The sequence below is a fragment of the Dreissena polymorpha genome, chromosome 1, assembly GCF_020536995.1.
Source record: "Dreissena polymorpha isolate Duluth1 chromosome 1, UMN_Dpol_1.0, whole genome shotgun sequence".
NCBI classification, from domain to species: domain Eukaryota; kingdom Metazoa; phylum Mollusca; class Bivalvia; order Myida; family Dreissenidae; genus Dreissena; species Dreissena polymorpha.
The window spans coordinates 79,488,885-79,512,439 of NC_068355.1; the positions used below are offsets into that span (position 1 = coordinate 79,488,885).

The 23,555-nt window shown below is 35.0% G+C and overlaps 2 protein-coding genes across 5 annotated transcripts in view; one reads left to right on the plus strand and one right to left on the minus strand.

Annotated features, from left to right (window-relative positions):
- Positions 1-1,413: 1,413 nt before the first annotated feature.
- LOC127837153 (zinc finger HIT domain-containing protein 3-like) lies at positions 1,414-21,626 on the minus strand. 4 transcript variants are annotated; one of them, XM_052364041.1, is made up of 6 exons: positions 21,469-21,626; positions 10,158-10,242; positions 5,454-5,485; positions 4,944-5,015; positions 4,562-4,633; positions 1,414-3,448 (listed from the first exon to the last, which is right to left on the minus strand). In XM_052364041.1, the coding sequence occupies exons 2-6, from the start codon at positions 10,232-10,234 to the stop codon at positions 3,264-3,266; spliced, it is 438 nt and encodes a 145-aa protein (XP_052220001.1). In that variant the 5' UTR covers positions 10,235-10,242; positions 21,469-21,626; the 3' UTR covers positions 1,414-3,263. The 4 variants fall into 4 exon arrangements, with proteins under 4 accessions (XP_052220001.1, XP_052220012.1, XP_052220019.1 ...); XM_052364052.1 differs by having other exon boundaries at positions 21,505-21,603; XM_052364059.1 differs by lacking the exon at positions 21,469-21,626 and adding an exon at positions 17,664-18,069.
- The window catches only part of LOC127837089 (uncharacterized), a 51,069-nt gene continuing 49,127 nt past the window's right edge, over positions 21,614-23,555 (plus strand). Inside the window, exon 1 of the mRNA XM_052363929.1 lies at positions 21,614-21,723. The gene's annotated coding sequence lies outside the window, so the exon portion shown is untranslated. The remainder of the gene's footprint in view (positions 21,724-23,555) is intronic.

A 23,555-nucleotide genomic window follows, 5' to 3' on the forward strand; every position in this document is an offset into this window, starting at 1 on the left:
CTTCCAGCATTGGAATCGTTACCTTACTTTTATGCATTGCATTCCAACCCGCAAGGTATCAAGGTCTGTAATAGAAGTCGTTATATAAACACTATCGGGTTAACTATGCGAACTTGAAGTTAATTTTGATCAGAAAGATATTAAATATACATTAGATATTTATTATTATGATTATTGTGGTGTGTCAATCATGGATTCTTAATGTGTTTTCAACAATTGCATGATATGTACCCGTTTTGATGAATTTTATTAGAAATATTCCACCATTTAGACGAATTTATTTAGCATATGCGCGATGATTCACGCTGCTATAAATAATCAAATCAAATAAAGTCCGACACACCGCTAAAACAGGTCTGTTCGACGAACGCGCGTATTTTATATTTCAAATATGTACGGATGATTCGTGTGGTCCCGTTTACCTATATACTCGTTTATGTTCATTCATTTTGTGTATTTCTATTCTGTACACATACATATCTGATCAATCACATGTGATAAAGCGAAAAAAGCCACAAAATCTAGCACAACACCCAGTAATTGATTTGCGTATGATGCAGCTAAGAACTGGGAAAAAAAGGCATTCGCTATCTTTGATCTCATAGAATAACTTTTGATCGTCCATTAACACCGACCGCAATCAACGCCGCACATATTCTTTAAAGATATTTCTTGTTTTCATTTACTCTATGTATCACATATTCTAATAATCTAACAGGTCGCGCATTGCCCATAATGTTGTTTAAAAGGCTTTTTGATCTGTTTGCTACGGTTTATAGGCGATTTTATAGACAACATTAAGGGATGAGACGGGTCTCCAATTATTTCAGGATATCTTTTCGCTTCCATTTTTGGTAAGTGGTATAATTCTTTGTTGCTGTAGATCTAATTATTATCAAGCCAAACGTTTAGAGAATTCAGTAGGAACGGTTATACGACGTTCCAGAAAATCTTATAAAATTCTACTGACAAATCATCAGACCCCGGACTTTTGTTATTATTAATTTCCTTTAAGGGCGATCGCACGTTTGTATTCTAACAGGTGTAAGTTTAAGTTGTTTGGTTATGATAATCAATTGTATTGCATTCATTTTGGAAAATGATGTTTGAAACATCGATTTTAAGATCTGCTTTATACACATGTTCGTAGTAACCTCATTATGTTTTAGAACATCGTTTTGTGTGTTTAGAATTATCACTTTTCGCATTTTATTTGGTAAATACCTTTTTCTTCAACATGTTTTTTTACTTATTCCTACTCTTTGATCAAATGTGCTGTTTCTTCAAATATGTTTTGATTCTGTCTAATTTTAATTTTAAGAGAAGTCACTTTTCACAACGTTTTGAACATTTCTACAACGGTGATATTTACACATGTCTGTGCACTGAAAAAAGGTAACAAAGTATAACATATTAATTTTACTTATTTATTGAATCTTAGTTTTTAAATGAAAAATTTCATTTTTTTAAACCGTTTTTCTTCTACAAATATATAAAATATACGGCATCACAAATAACACACGCAGTATATCGTTTTTCAGTATAAACAACATTAATTAACGTGTTTGCATTTTCATGAGCTCACAAATTCCATGACTGACCAATACATGATGTGTATTTATATATGAAAAAAATACCATTCAGAATCTATTTAATAAACAATTTATCAACATATTTAGGTAAATTAAAGGTTTGATCTTTTGTTAGAAAGCATGCAATAAATAAGATATCATAAGAACAAATGGTCTTACCAAGTTTCATGAAGAATGAACAATAAATAAAACTTTTAGAGTGCTCACAAAGTTTTACTATAGCCAAATTAGGATAAATTACCCGACCCCTGGCGGCCATGTTTTTCAACAGACCAGAACTATTTTTTAACTGATCCAAGATATAATTAATCAAATGTTCTGACCAAGTGTTACGAAGATTGGACAATAAATGTCACAATAAACTGAAGAGTGTAAACAAGTTTTTACTATAGCAATATAAGGAAAAATGCCCCATCCCCTGGTCGCCATGTTTTTCAACCAATCAGAACCATTTTCCAACTCGTGCAAAATATTATTGGGACAAATCTTCTGACCAAGTTTCATTAAGATCAGACAAAAAATGAGGCATCTAGAGCGTTAACAAGGTTTTACTATAGTAATATATAGCCATATAAGGAAAAATGCCCAGCCCCCCTTTGCGGCTATGTCTTTCAAGCAAGCGGACCATTTTTGAACTTGTTCAAGATATCATTAGAACAAATGTTCTGACAAAGTTTCATGAAGATTGGACAATAAATGTCACAATGAATTAGAGTGTAAACAAGTTTTTACTACAGCCATATAAGGAAAATGCTCCACTCCCTGGCAGAAATGTTTTTCAACCTACCAAAACCATTATCGAAATTGTTCAAGATATCCTTGGGGCAAATCTTCTGACCAAGGTTCATGAAGATAAATGTCGCCTCTAAGGTGTTTAAAAGGTTTTACCATAGCCATATATAAAGCTATATAAGGAAAAATGCCCTGCTGCCTGGCAGCCATGTTTTTCAAGCAACCGTGACCATTTTTGAACTCGTCCAAGATATCATTCAGACAAATCTTTTGACCAAATTTCATGAAGATCTGATAAAAAATGTGTCCTCTAGAGTGTTAACAAGAAAAATGTTGCCGCTGCACGAAAAGGCGATCACAAAATCTCACCATGAGCACATTGTACTCAGGTGAGCTAAAAAGATATAACATTCGTTCTTGCCACATACAATATTTTATGAACTACTCATGGAAATTTGTTAGAACGATTGAAAAATGTTCTCTAACTGACACATTTTATTTTATAAAATTTGGTATTAATGAGCAACTAGTGTAAACACTCTGCTAAAACAATTATATGAATTTTATATCCCCATTACATTAAAGTTTTGCAACGGACTTTGTTACCAATTGTGTCAATCCCTAACTAACATAAACATGTATCTTTTACACTGTCACTCAAAATGATACCATCAAGCACTTCCTCAGGCCAATCCATGACTGGCTAGCATAAAGATTATATACAAACTTCCATGATTTATAAACCACCGTTTACAGTGTATCCACTTGTAAGCAACATGTCTACGACAGATAACAGTACTAATATCCCCATCCATCACTCAGTTTTCATGTGTTCATTATGTTCACATGTCAGCATTTTCAGTGACAAAGACTGTGTAACAACATTGAGTGCAGGCTGCTCCGTGAGCCTCTTAAAAGTCACATAAACAGACAACAGTTCTAACTTCCACCATTACGACTTTCTGTTTCCACCAGATGCAGACACTTGTCAGCAAACTCAGTAAAGATGGGTTCCTGCATTGCAAGCCTCAGCTTCTGGTCAGGGCTTTCTGACTGCACGAGTGCCACTAACATCTGTCTCAGGTGGGGGTTTGCAAGCATCTCCTTCAAGCTCTTGTCTGACCCTGGAAATCAGCAGCATTAAAAGGTACACAACCTTATAACCACAGGCATCAATGAATATAGGTCAATCTCTGGCAAAACCAAGCTAAGTGCATTTTGTAAAGTGTCAACCCAGAAAAGCCAATTGTGCAGTCTACACAGGCTTATCAGGACCACCACTTTACCCCTAGACTGAAGTCTTCATTTAGAAAAGACTTTCTGTAAAATTTTATTAGAGCAGAAAGAATTGTCCGTGATAAGCCTGTGCAGACTGCAATTTTCACATTTGCATTTAGCCTGGTTATCCCATAGACCATCACATGTTGTCTTTACTGTGATTAGAAGACTGTGAGTGTAATGAAAGGTTAAATGCCAGAAATAACTTCCAGCTTCAGTTACCAGCAGCAAAACTATTTTATTGCAACCCAAAACATATTTGAAGCAAGATGTGTATTTGAAACACTTAGTCCCCCACATATACTTGACCTTTGACCTTGAAGGATAACCTTGACCTTTCACCACTCAAAATAAGCAGCTCCATGAGATACACATGCATGCCAAATATGAAGTTGCTATCTTCAATATTGCAAAAGTTATGGCAAAATGTTAAAGATTTTCATTTTTTTTCAAAAAATTCAAGGGGAGATAATTATGGACGTATAACTCCGATATTGCTCATTTTCAATAGGGTTTGACTCATCATTCAGATACAGACACTGTGCAAGTAAGGAAATGATTGGATGAAAACTGTGGACTTAAATGCGTAAACAAACCTTATTTCACAATTTTCTCAAATACAAGGGGAGATAATTCTGGACTTTTTACTCTGATGTCACCCATTTTCAAAAGGGTTCAAGTCCTTATTAATATAAAGACACTGAACAAGTTTGAAAAGAATCGGATGAAAACAGTGGACTTTATCGCGTAAACAAGAAAAAGTCTAATGCACGCACGGACGGACGTCGGAAAACCACGCCATTACATAAGCACTTCAGGCCTTCGGCCAGTAGAGCTAAAAAGCACACAAGTTTATGACCATGCAGATAAAAAAGAGGATTTATTAAAGCTTTTTCCTAATGCTCCAACAAAAGACATAACATGCAGATACCGGAAATGAAAAAAGCAAGAACCCATACCAAGTGCCTTCAATTGGTCAAGTCCAACTCTGTCTTCTGTGTCATCTTCAGTCAGTTCAAACTCAGGAATATCTGTAAGTAAATCAAAAGGCTTACTAAATTATGTGCCACAGCGAGAATTTCAATGTATTTTTTTAAAGCAGGTTTTGTCTTGCTCCAAATAAATCGTTAACAAGGGAAAGAACATCTTGAAATTGTTTAAGTCAGGCAATCTGGCTGTTAATTGAACTTGAATTAGATATCAAGCTCAATGTTAGTATACATATGCTTTATTTGCCCCATGAGCCATGCAATGGGAAATCAATACACAAATATGCGCAAAGAAAACCTACAGGGACCCATTTTGGTCCCTATGGATTTGGATCCACATCTTTAACATTACCTGACAGCTGTGATTGGATGCTTGTGGGAGAAGCTGTCACATTTTCAGTTCGAGGCTTTGACTGGCATAAGTCTAAGAGTAAAAAACACACAATTTGAACCTGAATATGATGATAAGTTCCAAACTAACATTTAAATCATCTTTTTAAACAACCATTAGTCTTTTGCATTACAGGTATTTTTATCTGTACAGTAATTTAATAATTTTAACACAATGCAAACAATCGTAATGTTGAAAGAGTACAAACAAACATTTTATAAACCTACATGTAGCTCAAGTACATTTTAGTTATGGTAGGCCGAAGATTTCAAATATTTTTGTAACCATAGCAACCACAATTTTGGTCTGACAAAAACAGGTATCATGATCAAATTCACCATATGGCCCTCTATCCACATACATGTCATCTACTTAGATTATGTACTTTTTAGTGATTGAGGAGCCTTTTTTTAAGGATGAACAGATAGATGAAAGAAACTATGTTCATGTTACATTAAGGCATAGTCTTACCTTTATGTTGTTTGTAGCATTCCAGAGAACAGCTGAAACATATTAACAGATACATTTGTAATCAAAGCGCTGAAGGCACTGAATTTGTTCCCTGTTGTACATGTATAATCTTAGACTCAGTTTTTAAAATTATGTTATAGCTTTTTATATCGCAAGTTTGAAATGACCACAACCCATTCAAATTTATAAAGAGTGTGTCTTAAAGCACATGGTCGAGATGTGTTGTTTTTTCAAATCATTGATACAGCTAATCAGTGTGCACAGGCACAGGTTGAGATGTGTTGTTTTTTTCAAATCATTGATACAGCTAATCAGTGTGCACAGGCTAATCTTATTTGACATACATTAAGCCCTGCTGTCCCTGAAAGCAGCCAATATGTACAGATTTCAATGATAAACACTAGACTGGCCAACATTGTCTTACAAGCTGTTAAATACTTTTGAATACATACACACTATGTAGTGTACCAGTGGGAACTATAAACAGGCAGTTGCGGTGGTTAGAGCAGACGCTCCTAGCATTCGTCGTCTGCTTAATTTTACTGCAGTTATCCACACAGGCAGTCATGGGTTACGGTTCCTAGCGTACTTAAAGCAGACTGACTTGCAAAATTGCCTCTACATTATTTGTGAGCTAACGCTCACAAATTATAAAATGACTATTACCGACATGTTCTGATACAAGACATTATTGCGTAGTATATTTGAAATGCGATGAACACAACCTTTTAAAGAAGTACAAAGGGACAATGATGGCCCTTTTGGATGCACTCACAAGAATTGAAGGTAAACCAATGTTCAGAGGCATGATCTGGTGTCCTTCATTTTGACACCACTTGACCCTGATGCAAACATGGCCTTGGTATTGATTGGTATTGACAAAATGTATCTTGTTCTGAGAAAACTGGGCATAACGCAAAGGCTAATCAGGGACGACACTTTCCGCTTAAACTAGATTTTTCGGTAAAAAGGGACTTTCTTTAAAGAAAAATACGATTAAAGCAGAAAGTGTCGTCTGGGATGACACTGTACGAACATGCATTGAGCCCAGTTTTCTCAGAACAAGGCTCAAATACACATTCTTACTGTGTTTCATTAAGATAAAATCATTAAAGTGGCTTCTTGAGCAGTAACATAAGTTTTATAAGATATAACATAGTGACAAATGCCTCCTTTAAGCTCCTGAGAAAAAAAGATTGCAAAGCCTTAGACCAACACAACGTAAAGTTTACAAATGAACCTTTGGTTGGTTTATTCAACAAAAGGGCCAAGGTGGCCCAAGTTCGCTCATCTATTTGAACTCGACCAACATATCATTAAGACAAACATTTTGTCAAAGTGACATAAAGATTGGGCATGAAATGTGACTTCTACAGTGTTTACAAGGTTTTCCTCTTTTTGACCTAGTGACCTAGTTTTTGACCCAGCATGACCGAGTTTTAAACAGGATCGAGGTATCATTGGGACAAATCTTCTGACCAAGTTTCATGAAGATCAGACAAGAAATGTGGCCTCTAGAGTGTTTACAAGGTTTCTCAAAAGCCAAGTAAGGAAAACTGCCCCGCCCACTGGCGGCCATGTTTTTCAACGGACCTGAACCACTTTTGAACTCAACCAACATATCATTTAGACAAACATTTTGACAAAGTAACATGAAGATTGGGCATGAAATGTGACTTCTACAGTGTTTACAAGGTTTTTCTTTATTTTGAACTAGTGACCTAGTTTTTGACCCAGCATGATCCAGTTTTAAACTCGATCGAGGTATCATAGGGACAAATCTTTTGACCGAGTTTCATGAAGATCAGATACGAAATGTGGCCCCTAGAGTGTTTACAAGGTTTGTCTATAGCCAAATAAGAAAAACTGCCCCGCCCACTGGCGGCCATGTTTTTCAACGGACCGGAACCACTTTTGAACTCAACCAACATATCATTAAGACAAACATTTTGACAAAGTTTCATGAAGATTGGGCATGAAATGTGACTTCTACAGTGTTTACAAGGTTTTTCTTTATTTTGACCTAGTGACCTAGTTTTTGACCCAGCATGACCCAGTTTCAAACTCGATCAAGATATCATCGAGACAAATATTCTGACCGAGTTTCAAGAAGATCGGACAAGAAATGTGGCCTCTAGAATGTTTACAAACCAATTGTGGTCGACGGATGGGCAGACGACGGACAGACGACGGACAAAGACCGATCACAACAACTCAGCTGAACAATCAGGTGAGCTTATAAAAAGCCCCACTTCTTATCATGCATCAACTCATAATAAACAACAAACTGAATAGAAACTAAATAGAAATAACCACATTCATTACATTTAACTGCAAAATATGCTTGTTAAAGAGATTTTTTTCATTTGAATGCTATTTCACAGCTTCTTTAAGAGGTAATGTGTTAGAATTGATTGTTTTGCCACAAAATGTTCCAAAACATGTACCAGCAATTTTTTTGTTCAACCACAGCATAACTAAATCCCTGAATTCATTCTTTTTAATGCCCACCACTACTATATACATTGTTTTAGAAATGTTTTGTGATTAAACCTTTGTCTAAAAACATCGTTTCCTTATATGTCCGCCATCAACAAATTTTTCAATTTTAACACCTGATAATGAAAAAGGAGAGGCAACGACACATTACAACTTTGACTACCAATTAATGTCTAAATGACAGAAACGGTTCGTTTATTTTGCAAATATAAGTGAAATACTGACGCCCCAACGTTGCAAAAAATAGTCTGTATATACCATAACCACTTTCCTTACAAAAACTTCTTAGATTAACATGATTTGCAAAAATGACTTTTGCAAAAACAAAATACCTGAAACCTGTTATAAAACAAACATCTTTCATCCATGTGGATCATAAATGTGCCTATAAGAGAAAAGTTTACTACGAACACTGTTTGCTGCACAGCAACAGAAGCCAGACATACAGTGTACTGTGACCACAACAGCTCACATTGACCACTTTGGATTTCTCCGACTCTTGATTGTTAACCATTTAAGGTTTTTATTGAATATGTTATCAAATACAGTTCTGTTACCAGCACAAGAACTCCCAAGACTAGTACAGGATCAGTTGATAATAACTTGTGACAACTTGGCACAACATACGCCAGTTTAAAAGTCTGAGTAATAAGGGAAAGGGACAACGACAACGAGCAGGGCCCTCAATCCATTTTAGAGAAGCAGGGTCGCTACCCATAGCAGGGGGAATTTTCGCGGCGTTTCTCTTTGGGGGGGGGATTTTTAACTTACTCTCTAATTATAACATTTGTACATGTTTACACTATATTCATTGCTTTTTTCATAATTTAGTATGTTTGACAAGATTAAATTAAAATAAAATTGAGATATAATAATCATGAGACACACATCTATCTATAAAAAAAAAAATATATTATTTTTTTTTAGGGGGAATTTTTTCCCCAAAAAGGGGAAAAAAGTATACTTTTCAGGGGGGGGATGCGGCCGAATTTCGGCCGTGAATTTGACAGATTGAGAGCCCTGACGAGCGAGGCATGGTATAGGGGAGATAACCATGGGTTATGGTTAGGTTAGGGTTAGGGGTGGGGTAAGGGTTAAGGTTAGGGTTTAGGCTAACCCTAACCAAAACCCGACCCCTAACCCTTACCCTAACCCTCTAACCCTCCAATGCGCATTACAATACCATGCCTTGCTCGTTGTTGGTGTCGGTTTCCCAAGTAATAATGATTTGTTATACAAATGATGGCACAATAATGGAGACACAATCCCTTGAAACCTGGTCTTGAATGTCAAACGTTTTAATGTAATTTCATTTAAAAATTGTGTAAATCTTAGTTAGATCTGCAGGTTGGCTATCTTCACACAAAATGTCAGTGCCATACCTACATTCAAACTCAAGTATACCAATTTGAGTTTTTGGTCGCCGTGGTGCAAAGGATCACCACTGTGTTCTTTAGACCCCCCTTAGACACCAAGTACTGATTCTAGTCCCAGGAAACGGACTCGAGAGCATTTCAAATAAGCCTAAGGCTTTGTATGCAACCAAGCTTAAATAAATAGGTTTAAAATAAATCAAACTCAAATTTCTGAGCAGAAACACCAGTCTATTTCATGTAATAGTAAACGTTTACTTAATCCAACTTGCCCGAAAATTCCACTTCAAGCTCAGTCTGAAAGTTGTAAGCAAGATAGGCACATACATTATCGAACAGAAATCACTAATTAGAGAAAAAGAAAACATTAATAAATCAAATTTGGGATATTTTATGGATAAGGATAATTTAATTGTATTGCACAAGTTTATGCAGATAAAAAAGAGGATTTGTAGTGAGGTAATTTAGAAGTACATCAGGCAATTGTCGTTAAACTTGATTGAGATAGTAATGCCCATAAACAGTGTCATCCAGTTTGATGGTAATGCAATCAAAAATACTATAAGACAGAGAACAAGATTTATTTTGCCATTTTTTTAATATATCAATGCTTTACTACTGAAGTGCTTCATGAAATCTGACCAATTATCATGTTTTAGTCCAATATAATACCTTTAAACATTATCATCAAGTTTAATGATGATCATATATGTTTTTTATATGTTAAGAGGGCAGTTTATGTGTACGTAGCCATTTTACCGGCCAACCTGCCTTCTCAATGCAGGCGTTTCCATTATATGTTCTGTTATAATGGGGTTTATAAAATACATACTATACTATTTTACACTGAGGACATCTGTATTTATGTTCTGCATCCTTGCAAATTTCACACACTGCCTTCTTTATCATCTTGACAACTGCAAAAACAATAGAATAATAAAACCATTAGAAACATGCCTAGTTTCCTGATTTCATAATAAAAGAATATTAATCATGCAACACATTCATTTACACAAAGATCATTTTTCAAAACAGGTGCAGTTTTGAATAAATGAAAGCTTGTCAGAATTTTTTTCATTTTTACATATATTTATTTTTTATTTCTTTTTAGGTCACAGTGACCTTGACCTTTGACCTAGTGACCCAAAAATGGGTGTGGCATGTAGAACTAATTAAGGTGCAGCTACATACAAAGTTTCAAAGTTGTAGGTCAGGGGTTTTTCAGCACTGTCTGCGCCTCCGGACAACGGAGGCACTCCAAAAGCAAACGGACCCGATCCCAAACCGAAATTATAAAAAAAAATCCCAATTTCCGAAAAAAAAAAAAAAATTATATATTTTTTTTTTTTTAAGAATGAAGTGTCTTATAACTTGTGTGACTAACCAGTGTTTGTTTTGGTAAAAAATATTTGCTATAAGGTTTTGACTGTTCAGTTCTTATCACAGAGTGTAACTGTAACTGAAAAACAAAACTGCAGTAATTGAATTAACATTGAACATGCCCAATATTGCATCTGTTTACATAAAGAAGACAAAATAACCAAATAAAAACAAATTTATTTGTTAAACCACTGAATTATTTAAGGGGTGTTGCTGCAGTTTTGCTGATTTTTTTTCCATCTAATAACTTTTGCTCAAAATTTATATTCAAGTACTACATACAAAAACTATATGAAAAATGAAATAAAAACATTGGGTCACCGGCCTTGTTTTGATTTTATTCACCATTTTATAACATGTACTTTTTCATTAAAACTGAAAAATCTCTTATTGCATAAAAATGATTAATAACCTATGAAATTGGCAATATATTGATATTATATAAGCTAATATATATCATATACCATTTAATTAAACCACAAACTACCAAAAAATGGAGAACACAAGTTAAATTTTAAGAAATTTTATTTTTTATAATTTTTATGTCACCCAAAATAACGTCATTTTTTTACTATTTTAACACAAAAATGGAAGTTAAAAAAGTTCTATCTAATAACTTTTTGCGAAACTGCTCAAATATGTTCATCTACGTATTGTTATCATAAAACAAAAATAAAAAAGGGGGGTCACCGCACTTTTAACAGAGATTTGTTTGTTTAACTATCCCTACCGTCTATGTCAAATTTCCTAAAATACAGCAATTAGGCGAAACCCAAGTACCTGGTACATAGACTGTTATGCATAAACATTATAGATTGTTTACAATCTTAATTGGGATCACAACGGCTTACTAAAACACAACACTTATACAATATTTAATCACAAACATAAGACCATACAGTATCAAACTCGACCTTAATCATCCATAACAGGGACTTGTTGACAGATCTCGGCATGTTTTGGAGTTTGTGATTAAATGCTTTAAATTGATAAATGTAAACAACAGGACTAAAGAGCTCCAGGAAAAAAAACAATAGTGAAATAAAAGAAAGAAAAAAAAGAATTTAAAAAAGTTAAGCACACCTGGGATCGAACCACTGAGTACCTATTACGAACCTACTCGGTAATAAATGTGTGATGATTCTGATAACAAAACTATTGGGTTGTGATAATAGCATCGGTGTTGCCATAAATATATCCTCGGTTAAATAAACTGCCGCAACACCCCTTAAGCATGATTAATTCACAATTTTTTCCCAAATGAGCCGTTTCATGGAAGCAAAAATTCCCAAAATGACCAATTTTATATATACCCCCAATTAGAAGTGTATCCTTCTTATTTAGCCTTATTTCACACCAAGATGATTCTTTCATAGGGAGATTATTCAGGTTTGAACATTTGTCTACTGGTATACAGTCTTTGACATATATTATAACACCTCTACTATTATCTGTAACATTACCAATGAAACTATTATATCCTTGAATCTTATATTCATTCTCATGTACATATAAAGGGTTGCTGTTTTTCGGAAAAACTTCCGTGATTACGATTGTGTCAGGGTCTTGTATCGAAATGACGACATTGAGCTCATTCACATTGTTCAGTACACAATCAGCATTCCTATAATACACTGTCAGTTTATTTACTTTTGTTTGAGTCTGCCTTCTCGTTATAAATGACCTTTCAATTGTAAAACGGTCAGATTTTCATGAACTGTTTAAACTGTTTAAACTTTCAGAACTAAAAGAAATGTTTAAAGAACTATTAAAGGAACTTTCAACATATGTACAATCTGAGATTTCACTTTCACTAATCTCGAAATGGCTCGGTCCCTATTGAGGAGCCGCCCAAAACCACATTTCTTACTGTTATGTCTTAGCTGAAATAATTCGCGTTCAGAATAAATCTGAACGCTGAAACTCCGGTCTGTAAAAACCATAACAAAAATAAATACAATATCATTATGGGAATTACAGTATTTACAAGTGTATATATCTGAAATCTACCCGTTGTTTGACAAATATGAACTTAGATCACGAAAATTACCTGTATTTCATTCGAAATCATAGACATGGAACAATCATTTTCTCAAAGGCAACCATTTTGGCATTGTTGTTGTTGTTATTTCGTACCAAAGCTATTTTGTACCTATTACTTTTGGGGTATTTCGTAACTGTCAATTCTAATATGTTGAGTTATAATAGTTATAATTCTTTTTCGCTTCTTCTTCTTACTATTTCCAATTTTATTGCTTACTGTTTTGCGCGTATTGCACAATTAATTTTTGTGTCGAACTCAGTTACAAACATAGTTGAATTTAACCTCCATTTCAAGGGAGATAACTTGAACCTTTACTATAAAAGGATTTATTTTGGATGAAACAAACTCGAAAAATAGTTTATTAACACTAACAGGTAAATTTCGTTATATTTTGCTCAATATATACTATTTAGGCAACGTTCTTTCATAATAGTCACAAATATGTGTGAATTTAAATTCAGGAGTGATGCGAGCAAAATGCGTGTCGGAACTCTTAGAGCTCCAGATAAGGATTTGTGAAATTAGTAACGGTACTGCCATTGACATAAAGAAAAGGAGTAACGCTTAATATCAATTTAGTACCTGTACTACCATATCCAAAAATACAGGTAGTACTGTACTACCTGTGTTCTTGGATATTGAAGGGTGTATAACTGACTTTACAGAAACATTTGCAGCAATTATAATAAATATATGTAGCTTCTTAAACAGTTACTGTATAAGGTTTTCCATTCTGAATAATGATGCAAATACAACTACACATTAAAACTCATGACTAATACTATTTCTTCATTTTTCTTGACAAGAAAACACAAGCCAACTAGTAAGCTAAGTAAATGAACACTTATTTCACTGTCTCATCCGTTTCCCATCGTGTTTTCTAAAGTTTTTAGCCACCGATGCAATCAAATCGTTTAATATCGGGGTGACAATGTCTTTTTCTGGGTTTACAGATTTAATGTCAGGATGGTTAGACGATACCGTATGTAGTCATTATGTGACAACAAAGAGTTGTTTTGAACCACTTTCGGTTAAGCCGGCATTCCATTGCGAGCAGACATATTGTTTTTGACGGATTTACAAGTTACAGGAAATCACGCGACAGAATAGACAATTATTTATGAACCCAGTCTACCAACAAATCATTCCGCGCTGACGCAGGCGTATCGGTACGGCCAGATTTTTTTCGTAAATGCGTAAAATGCATATTCAAGTCGTAATTGTACGTCCAGTTTATAAAAATAAATGTGTAAATCTTCAAGAAAAAGGCGTATTTACGGCTGTACGGCCCTTATCTGGAGCTCTGACTCTTGCTATTAAAAAGATAGAGTGGACTATTAACGCCAAGAGTCTGCCAAAGCAAAAATCATCAAAAGACTCTATGGGCTGGCGGCAATTTATATTGACTAGTTATGTCTGTGTTGTGGAAACCAATTTTAAGAAACAAGCCCCTATGACTAGTTCTTCTTGAATGCTCTGAGCTTTTATGAGTACATACGTACAGCTCCGAGTTCTTCTTTGTAACCCATTTTTTAATGTAAAAAAATTATGTCTCATGTATGTCTATAAAATCGAGTTCAATCAACCAAATACATTGTTACAACCACAATACCTGTTGCAATCGACATCAATTTGCGTGTATTTTGTTGAGAAATGCTCAAAACATAAACTTGATAACAAATCGTTTATAACGGAAGTTGTGAATTGTCGATTTGAGCAAAGCAAAAGAAAAGGTTACACTGCACAAATTGTTTTCACTGCAGTATCTGACGATGTCTTGTGGTAGCAGTTGAAATTGTATTGCGCATAGCAGTGTAGTTTGAATTAGGACACATTCTTATTACTGTATTCTCGCTGCGATCGGATAAGTGGCAGAGTCCGTGCTTTTAGATACGGCATTGTATAAACAGTTATTGCGCTGTATACTAATTGAACTGAAAATCCGGAAAAAATCTGGATTTAGTGTCGGGTGTTCTTACATGCTTAGCAAGTCTACCGATCTGTTATGTACTCTGCGGTGCATTGACAAAGGGATTAACACGTGCGAATGTCTTTGATTAGGCAATAGACCATTTCAGAGCTGATGAGGGTACTGATCATCGAGGGGTAGATAAAGCTATTACTGAAAGGGGTTGCCTAGAGATAAGGCTGTATTATGGAATACTTAATAAATATTTAATCTTTTCACGCTATACAATTTAGTACTTAATTAATTAACGGAATGAAATAAATATTAGCATAAACGCATATAGATGTATGTCTACTTATGTACATATTGTAAAGCTTGATACTGTGTGTGATTATGAAATAAATATTAAAATAAAAGTGTATAGATGTATGTCCCCTAGTGTACATACTGTAAAGCTTTGATAATGTGTGTAAATATTGAAATACATATTAAAATAAAAGCATATAGAACCCGTCCCTTGCAGTTGTCTATCCGTATGGTCGTTCGTTAGTAGGAGACAGTTGACTGAGAGAGACGTTTAAGAGTGTTGAGTGCTTAAGGCTGTCTGTATTAAAGACTTTGTTGACTAAAGAGATGGGTTATGCGTTAGGGAAGGTTGCGTTTTAAAGAATTGTTCTGTATGTGAGTGTGATCTTTGTCAGTGTTGTTCGAGGTGCTGTGCAAAATGCGGATGTGTAGGTGTAATAGGTGTTTAGGAGAGATTTTTCATTTGATTGTTGTCACTGATTGAAATGTAATGATAAACAGACAAGAATAACAAGCGAATAATATATTTTTATACTGGCATTTCCCCAGGAATTTCGTCAGGCACTGCGGCAGGCGGTTGGTGTCGAATTCTTTATATACTTTCTAAATGTTAAATATAAAAATCCACACTACTTTGGAGCTACCAAATCACAACATTTCTTTTAATATTTATGTATTTGTCCTCAGTTCATTTCATTCAAGTCATATATTATAATATTAAATAACAACCAAAATAAACAGAAAGCAAAAAAATTATTGAAAAACATTATGTGACCCATGGATAATCTTGCTTCCAACTACTGGTCGTTTATTAGATTGTATTCTGTCATGCACAAAGACTAAAGAAAAATGTGTTGCAGGTATATAGGAGGTTTTTGTGTGACGTCACAAGAGGGGTTTTCCGTTACTAAAAATAGATTGGCCGTCAACTTCTTGATCGCGGCCAATAACATTGTATCAGAGTAAAGGTCGTCGGAAGACTTAATACTTACAATTTCACAAAACAAAACTATAAATACCCGTATTTTTTTTAAATAAGAATTTAATAAATGATATTTCAAAAATAATAAAACATATAATAATTTGAATATTATAATAAGTGGTGTGGATACGATAGTGTTATTTTTCATCCGCGATTGAAATTTAGTGTAAGGGGTTCATTGAATTAGTCATAAAACAAAGCCCTAAAATAGCTCAATACATTTCAATCTTGAAATGTATTTTTAATTTTCTTTTACATTGAATGAATTTTCGTTTCGTTAAAATAGAATGAAAATATTAATAAATTTAAGCATTCAATTTGAAAAAACACCTGCATATTTTGCAAATTGAACTGTCTTTGCATATACACGTATATTGAAAACTCGTCAGTAGTGATATTGAGCGATACAAATCTAGCATTTTATATTACCATTAAATTACACATTTAATTTATTTAGCGCAAGTATTTTATATCCCTATAATGAACAAACGCCATTGCTTGTTTTCATGATGATGTTTCGAACACTGCAGTAACGCACGATCTTTACACATTATAGCAGAGTTTAAATTTGCAGGTACCAGTTAAATACGTTCATTGTGTAGCAGTAAATGTGTACAATATTTTAAATGTATAGTTATTAAACACTTTATTATTATGTTTAAACTGGCTAATATATATACGTTATAGTTCCTAGCTGTTAATCCATTTCGGACAAATGTCTATTTTTGAATATGTTCAAATATTTTATTAAAGCTATGTTAAGTTTTTGACTTAATATGTCGAGAGATGACATGGAGGTATCATAAATTGTGTTTAATGACCAGACACATGTGGTTTATGCAGAGACCCCATACAGAGTCATACAAGTATAGGTCCCTGGGTTTATGACACACTGTTTTCTTAGTAATTGTCTGGACAGTAACCGATCATATCGATCGAGATAATTGGTTTGTGATAAACAAAGGGGCAATTTAACACTGGGTTAAAATGCTGAAACAAAGAGTGTCAAAATTGGTGTGAACAATTAAATAGAAAACATTAACATTTATCAAGAGGATTTAGTTAATCTGTAACAAGGTAAGTTTTTACAGACAAATAGGTTCAAATCAGTTTCTATATGTTCATTACATCAAATCAATTAATTTGTTGTTTGTTTTCTTCTTTATTTGTGTTCGTTCATTGGATTAAATTTAATCTGAAAGAATTTCAATTTCTGAGTATTTTATGTTCTTTAAAAGGGTCGCGAATACGGTTGTAACCTTATCACGACGCGCTTCATCAATGCAAACAATAGCAGAATGGCCGCAGTTTTGACGGCCAAAATTTGAGCATGCGCAAACGTGACGTCATTATCGGAATCCCCAAAACCTCCTATAGCGAATTTCGTAAATATTAAAGAAACTATATATCTATTGGATCTGAATATATTAAATATTGGTACTGTTAAGCTATAGTCGCCGTTAAGAAAATAATGTAAACACATTTTAAAGTCTCTATAACGCTCAAAATCAACAAAAATTTCGTTAAGTATTTCGTAAAATAAAGTTAACACCTTAACAATCAGTGTTCCTTAGAGCAATATCAACAAGGGACAAAATTGTCACAAAACCAGTGCCCCAGATAATTATTTGGGAAATAGGGTTTTCACCCATTGATTTTGAAAAATAGGGTGATTTCATTCTTGAAATAGGGTAAACTTAGTTATATAATTGCATACCTTATAATCATTTCTGCTTTTCATCTGTTGAAGCTGCATACTTGTATTGATTCAATAAAACTGTAAACAATTATAATTAACTTTAATAAACAGATGTTTCATAACATCTTTTACCCTTGAAACATTCCATAATATAAACTTTAAACTTAAAAAGAATGTTAACACGAATGATTCGGCATTTATTGGCTCTTGCTTTCTTGGTTCAAAAAGTTTGTGATCGACTGATATTTTGGCGCAACAATCGCGGACGTCTTTCGACCTCTCTTAGACATTTTTATTTCGCATTGTAGTAGAAACTGAAAGAACAGACGCTTTACAAATACATGCACAATGAGCGACGGATTAAATCAGATTGAAAACGCATGTATGTTGTCGTAAACGCTGTAATTAAGTTATGAACTCTAGTCCACAGAGCGTTTAAATAACTTTGACTGATTTCCTGCTCCGTCATCCAGGCGCTTTCTGAATAAAAGCGTCGCCGCGTTTCGAAAATAATTCCAAAGAGAAAATACCGAAAATGAGCAAAGCATTTTCGATCGAAGCTATTGTACGCATCAAATTTGACGAATTTGCGTAAAAGTCAAATTGGTTGCGTTTTCAATACGCATGATATTGTATTTCTTTGCGTTTTTAAACATTTTAATAGGGTGAAAGACGCAGATACGCAGCTTATCTGGGGCACTGAAAACCAGGTTTTCATTGTGAAAAAAAATCTGATAAAGGGAGAAAACTCAAACTGAACTTTTGAAATGAACAAACAAAATTAACCCCCTTTGTAAGTTTGTTTTTAAAAAAAATATATTTTTCGTCGTGGTGACATTGACATTGGAGATATTGACGTGATTCTTTCGTGCAACACACCGTCCCATGATGGTGAACAAATGTGCCAAATGATTTTAAAATCTCACAATGAATGACATAGTTATGGCTCGGACAAGCTCATTTATGGCCATTTTTGACCTTTGAACTCAAAGTGTGACCTTGACCTTGGAGATATCGACGTAATTATTTCGCGCGACACACCGTCCAATGATGGTGAACAAATGTGCCAAATGATTTTAAAATCTGACAATGAACGACATAGTTATGGCTCGGACAAGCTCATTTATGGCCATTTTTCTCCTTTGAACTCAAAGTGTGACCTTGACCTTGGAGATATCGACGTAATTATTTCGCGCGACACACCGTCCAATGATGGTGAACAAATGTGCCAAATGATTTTAAAATCTGACAATGAACGACATAGTTATGGCCCGGACAAGCTTGTTCCGCCCGCCCGCCAGCATTCGCCAATCTAATAACCAGTTTTTTCCTTCGGAAAACCTGGTTAATAAAAATTTCAACGCTAGATGTGATATGATTACATAGATTTTTGTAGATACAAAATGCTCGTGTTTATTTATTTAATTATAAATCCCGCGAATATATCTATTCATACGACACACGAACACCATTTTAGTGTCCATGTGTCGTATGAATAGATATGCAAAACAATAATGAAAACGAGCATTTTGTATCTACAAACATCTATTTTACCAGTCCACATCTGGCGTTGAAATTTCAGCAATTGCCATAAAGAACACTGATTTTTAATTTGTTAAGTTTATTCAATTGAATGAAATGTTTTATAATTTTGAGTAGTAATGTTACTGTAAATGGTCGAGAGCAATCAAATAAGACGTTTGATTCCAATTAATTGTATTTATAACTTAAATTACGCACAACCGCAACACACATCAGTTACGGTTTGTTTTTGAAGCAAGTTCTTTATACTTTTTATTTTCTGCAATAGTCGTAAACAATTAAAATATTTAAAAGATCGCTGTGGCGTAGTGGATATGGTGTCCGCCTAGAGATCGGGAGGTCACGGGTTCGAACCCACTAGGAGCGTTCCTTTGATCTCCCCCAAAAGACACCAAGTACTGGTTCTAGTCCCAGGAAATGGACTCGAGAGCGTTTATATAAGCCTATGGCTTTCGATGCAATTGAGCTACAATAAATAGGTTTAAACTATTTAAAATAAAACAAACAAACAATTTGAGCATATCTTTAATTGCTCTTACTCCACATGTACCGGTAATAATAGATCATTATCGGCCATTATTAGGGGACAAACACCATAATTGATCCCCATGAACGACCCATAAATCGTTCATACATGTTATCTAAGCCACTTATGCACACACCGCTGATAAGAGTGTGCATGTTTGATTGAACATTGGCCGAATGCAGACAGCAAGCGATTGTGAGAATTTCAAGTGCACGCATTTTAGCCCGCTGGGCTAAAATCGCCTGGGGAAATCATTATTCTTATAATCAATGCATTACACTTTTGTTATTTTCTATTTTGTATATGGCTAAAAGCAATTGTATGCTTTAGAGCTAATACATGTTGCTGTTGTAGATGTTGTATTATAATTCCCTTACGGCAGATCTGACCGCTATTTATATACAATTAACATAAGTATTAATTAAAATTTGAACAAATTATATATACATTTTCTGTCCATTTAAAACAAATATTTAATATGCTATTGCCTTGTTAAGTCGCGGGTAATTGTGTATAAATCGGTAAAATATTTTATTAACTAAAGCATACATGCCATAATTTTTCAGACCAATTCCGGGACATTGAGTTAAATTGTCCGGGACTTTTGCCGATTTTCCGGGACATGTATAAAATGTAGCGATATTTATAGACATGCATTTTTGGTACGTTTTTTTTGTTTCGCATCGTTAATTGCAAAAGTTCGAAAGCCTTGATCTATTAACGTCAAATTAAACATTACTACTTCCGTTACTAGATACCAGCCACGTGTTTTCAGTGTAAGCGTTCTAAACATAGATGGTGACGTCACTGCGTTATTGTTATTAAGACCGGTGTGTAACGCGTAGTTGTTGATACGCCTTTATTCATTTATAACATTTATATAATAAAAAATACAACAATACAGTACCGTTAGATCGTCAACTCAAATCAATTCAGTTTTTATATGCTTACTTTTTTACTCAACTTCTTTGTCGGTTAAACGTGCGAACATAACTGCTTTTAAGTTTTTTACTCAGCTATGTTGGACTTCAGATGTGTGAACAACTATCCTTTGCCCTTACGCAGCGGGAAATAATGACGCAGTAGATTAAAGTCAATTAACAACCACATTAAACAATGCCGCCTTTATGGTTTGACCGCGAACGTGAGACAATCGATATGATAACAGGACCCCTGTTAATTGATCGAATTTGACACGTAGCGTAGTCTGCCTATTCCCGAAGGCATTGTCATGGAGACGCTGCAGATATACACAGATTCGAGGTTCAATGAAGCCTAAGATAAGGTACATGTATATATGGATTTTGTAAATTCCAGGACATTTGACAGATATCCGGGACAGCGGGACAAGTTCTTCATTTCCGGGACTGTCCCGGACAATCCGGGACGTATGGCATGTATGACTAAAGAGTTCAAATCAATTAAGATTTAATTTCACAAGTATAATCCTTTGTTAATCAATTTGGATACTTTTCGCTGATTTAAACGAATACAAAAACTTCTATTTGTTTTGTTTACATCATGTCAAGCGGCCATCTTGGAAATACGTTCTCATTGCTAATTTTACCAATAAATGAGCGCCGGGATTTTAGGCGGTGATTTTGCTATGGTAAATCGCGAAACCAGTTGCAACTCCCAGAACCCGGAGGGTCAATAGCTGGGAGTTGGATTATTTCAACTACCCCTTTGACATGATGTATGTGAAGTATAGCTAAAGTAAAGCCTGTTTGTTTGCCTTTTGACGAAAATACATACTTGTTTTTAAAAATTTGGGTTATAGTCGTGGTTTACGTTTTATAGTTCAGTCTGTGTCGTTCTGTTGCTCCTTCTAAAACATGTGGAAACACCACAACTAGAATCATCTCCCCTTCCTTCGTCTGTGTTACAAAATGTTTACATTGTAAAAACAGCGACGTTACAAATAAAACAACAACAACATAGCGGGATGTAAGTCACAGCAACATTTCTGCTCATCAGTCGTCAGCGCAGTCATCTTCATTCAAAAGAATAGTGAGTTGTTTAATAAATTGTAATAGATATCAATCGATAACAGCTTGAATGTTCGCAAAAAAAATTATTGAAGGAGGGTTACACACAACCATTTCCATTAATCTTGATTTTATCTCTGTATCAGTTGGTACAGAGACGTAGATAGTTCTACGTCTCTGGTTGGTATACGTAGAAGGACTACTTCTGGTTTATTTCTACGGGGGAGGAGGCTTCAGAACTGATCCGGGAAGGCCTATTTAACACACAACATGCGTGTTTCCACAACAAAAGAGTTTTTAAACTGGTTTGTGTGAGCACTAGGAATTTTGAATGCAAAAGAGTTATTTGTAATGTGTCGGTCTTAAATGTTTGACGATGTATAGTCGCAGTGAGTTTTAACTTTGACAGTTCTTTGTTGAGGTTTAGGTGTCGGGTATTCATCTGGGTCCACTGTCGGCACCATACCCCCTGCCATTTTGTAGAGCATCACCAAACGATTATAGACGCGCAAGTCTTGAAGAGAATTCAGTTTTAAAGTAGTGAGCATATTAGTAATACCAGTGTTCTCCGGAAGCACCGGCGGCCAGCGATTTCGCCGGCTACTGACAGTCTAGGCACCGGCTACTTTCCCAAAAAATATCAATTGGAAACGGCGCAAAAAACGCCCGTTTTAATTCCAGTTGTGACGCGATTTTTCAATTTCGTCTTTCTATTAACTAACCGGATGTTTCTATTCTAATGCGCGTTAATTTTGCGCTGAACAGGAAGAAGCACGGATAAAACCGATCGATACAGTACACTCCATGCGTTTTCCCCAATTTCTCTCGCTTCTCCGCGGGCAGTGACCTGTAGGGAGATTAAGAAAATCCCGCGATACGTGGCGTTTGCATGATTTTGGACGCGGCGCTTAACGATCGGCAAAATTGATAAGCCGACGCGGCGGCCCTCGGCGTTGGCAACGCGGGGGAAACTCAGCATTTAACGAGATAACGATCAATTTAACGTTGTTTGACTTCCTGATTTTCAAATAAAATTACATTTATTACAAGTACATACATGTAGTATAATATATACAATTAAAAAAAAACAACCAAGATAGATCGATCCGGACGTGGTTGTAGAAGTAGTTGTTGTTGTATAGAAAACTCGTTGATTTACGACAAACAAAGCGTCGTCTTTTAACTGATACTTACCAATTAATATAATCACAGTTTGCAACATTGTTTTTATTTTGATAATTTAATCCAAAGTTTTCATGTTAGCAGGTGTTTTTTTTATACTGAACATGTAGACAAATGACCGAGGACCCTATTAAAAGTCTCGCAAAAATTCGCAATATGTGTGAATTGACAGTTTGACGTCATGAAAGAAAAACCGCTTCCTGTCTGAAGGCATGAAAAACACACTGTTCTCGCCGACAAAATTGGCTTCCTTTGTTTGGCAATCAACACGCTAAACCAATGGGGTGTTTTTAACTCAATAGCAACTGTCGAAATATGTAACTGCACGTGCTTAGCTCCGCCTTTCGAATCTTTTACAGGGAACAAAGGGTGGAGTTTAACAGTTAATTGAACACGTGTTTTACGAAAAGTTGAGTCCTGAATGGCCGTAATTACTTGGTCTAAGCTTTGACACAACAAATAAATCTATCTCGGATTTTCCGACAAAGGCCATTTTCCCAACTTTTTGTACAGTTACTAATAATGGCGTCCGCGTGTTTACGAAATTCGAAACACATTCATCTTAAATAACGGTGTCTTGTTGGATAATTACTGGATTTTATTTTTTTATTTTATTTTTTGGTATGCCCAGTAGCACACTGCTAACGCGGTGTTGCGCGGCGGTCACTGATA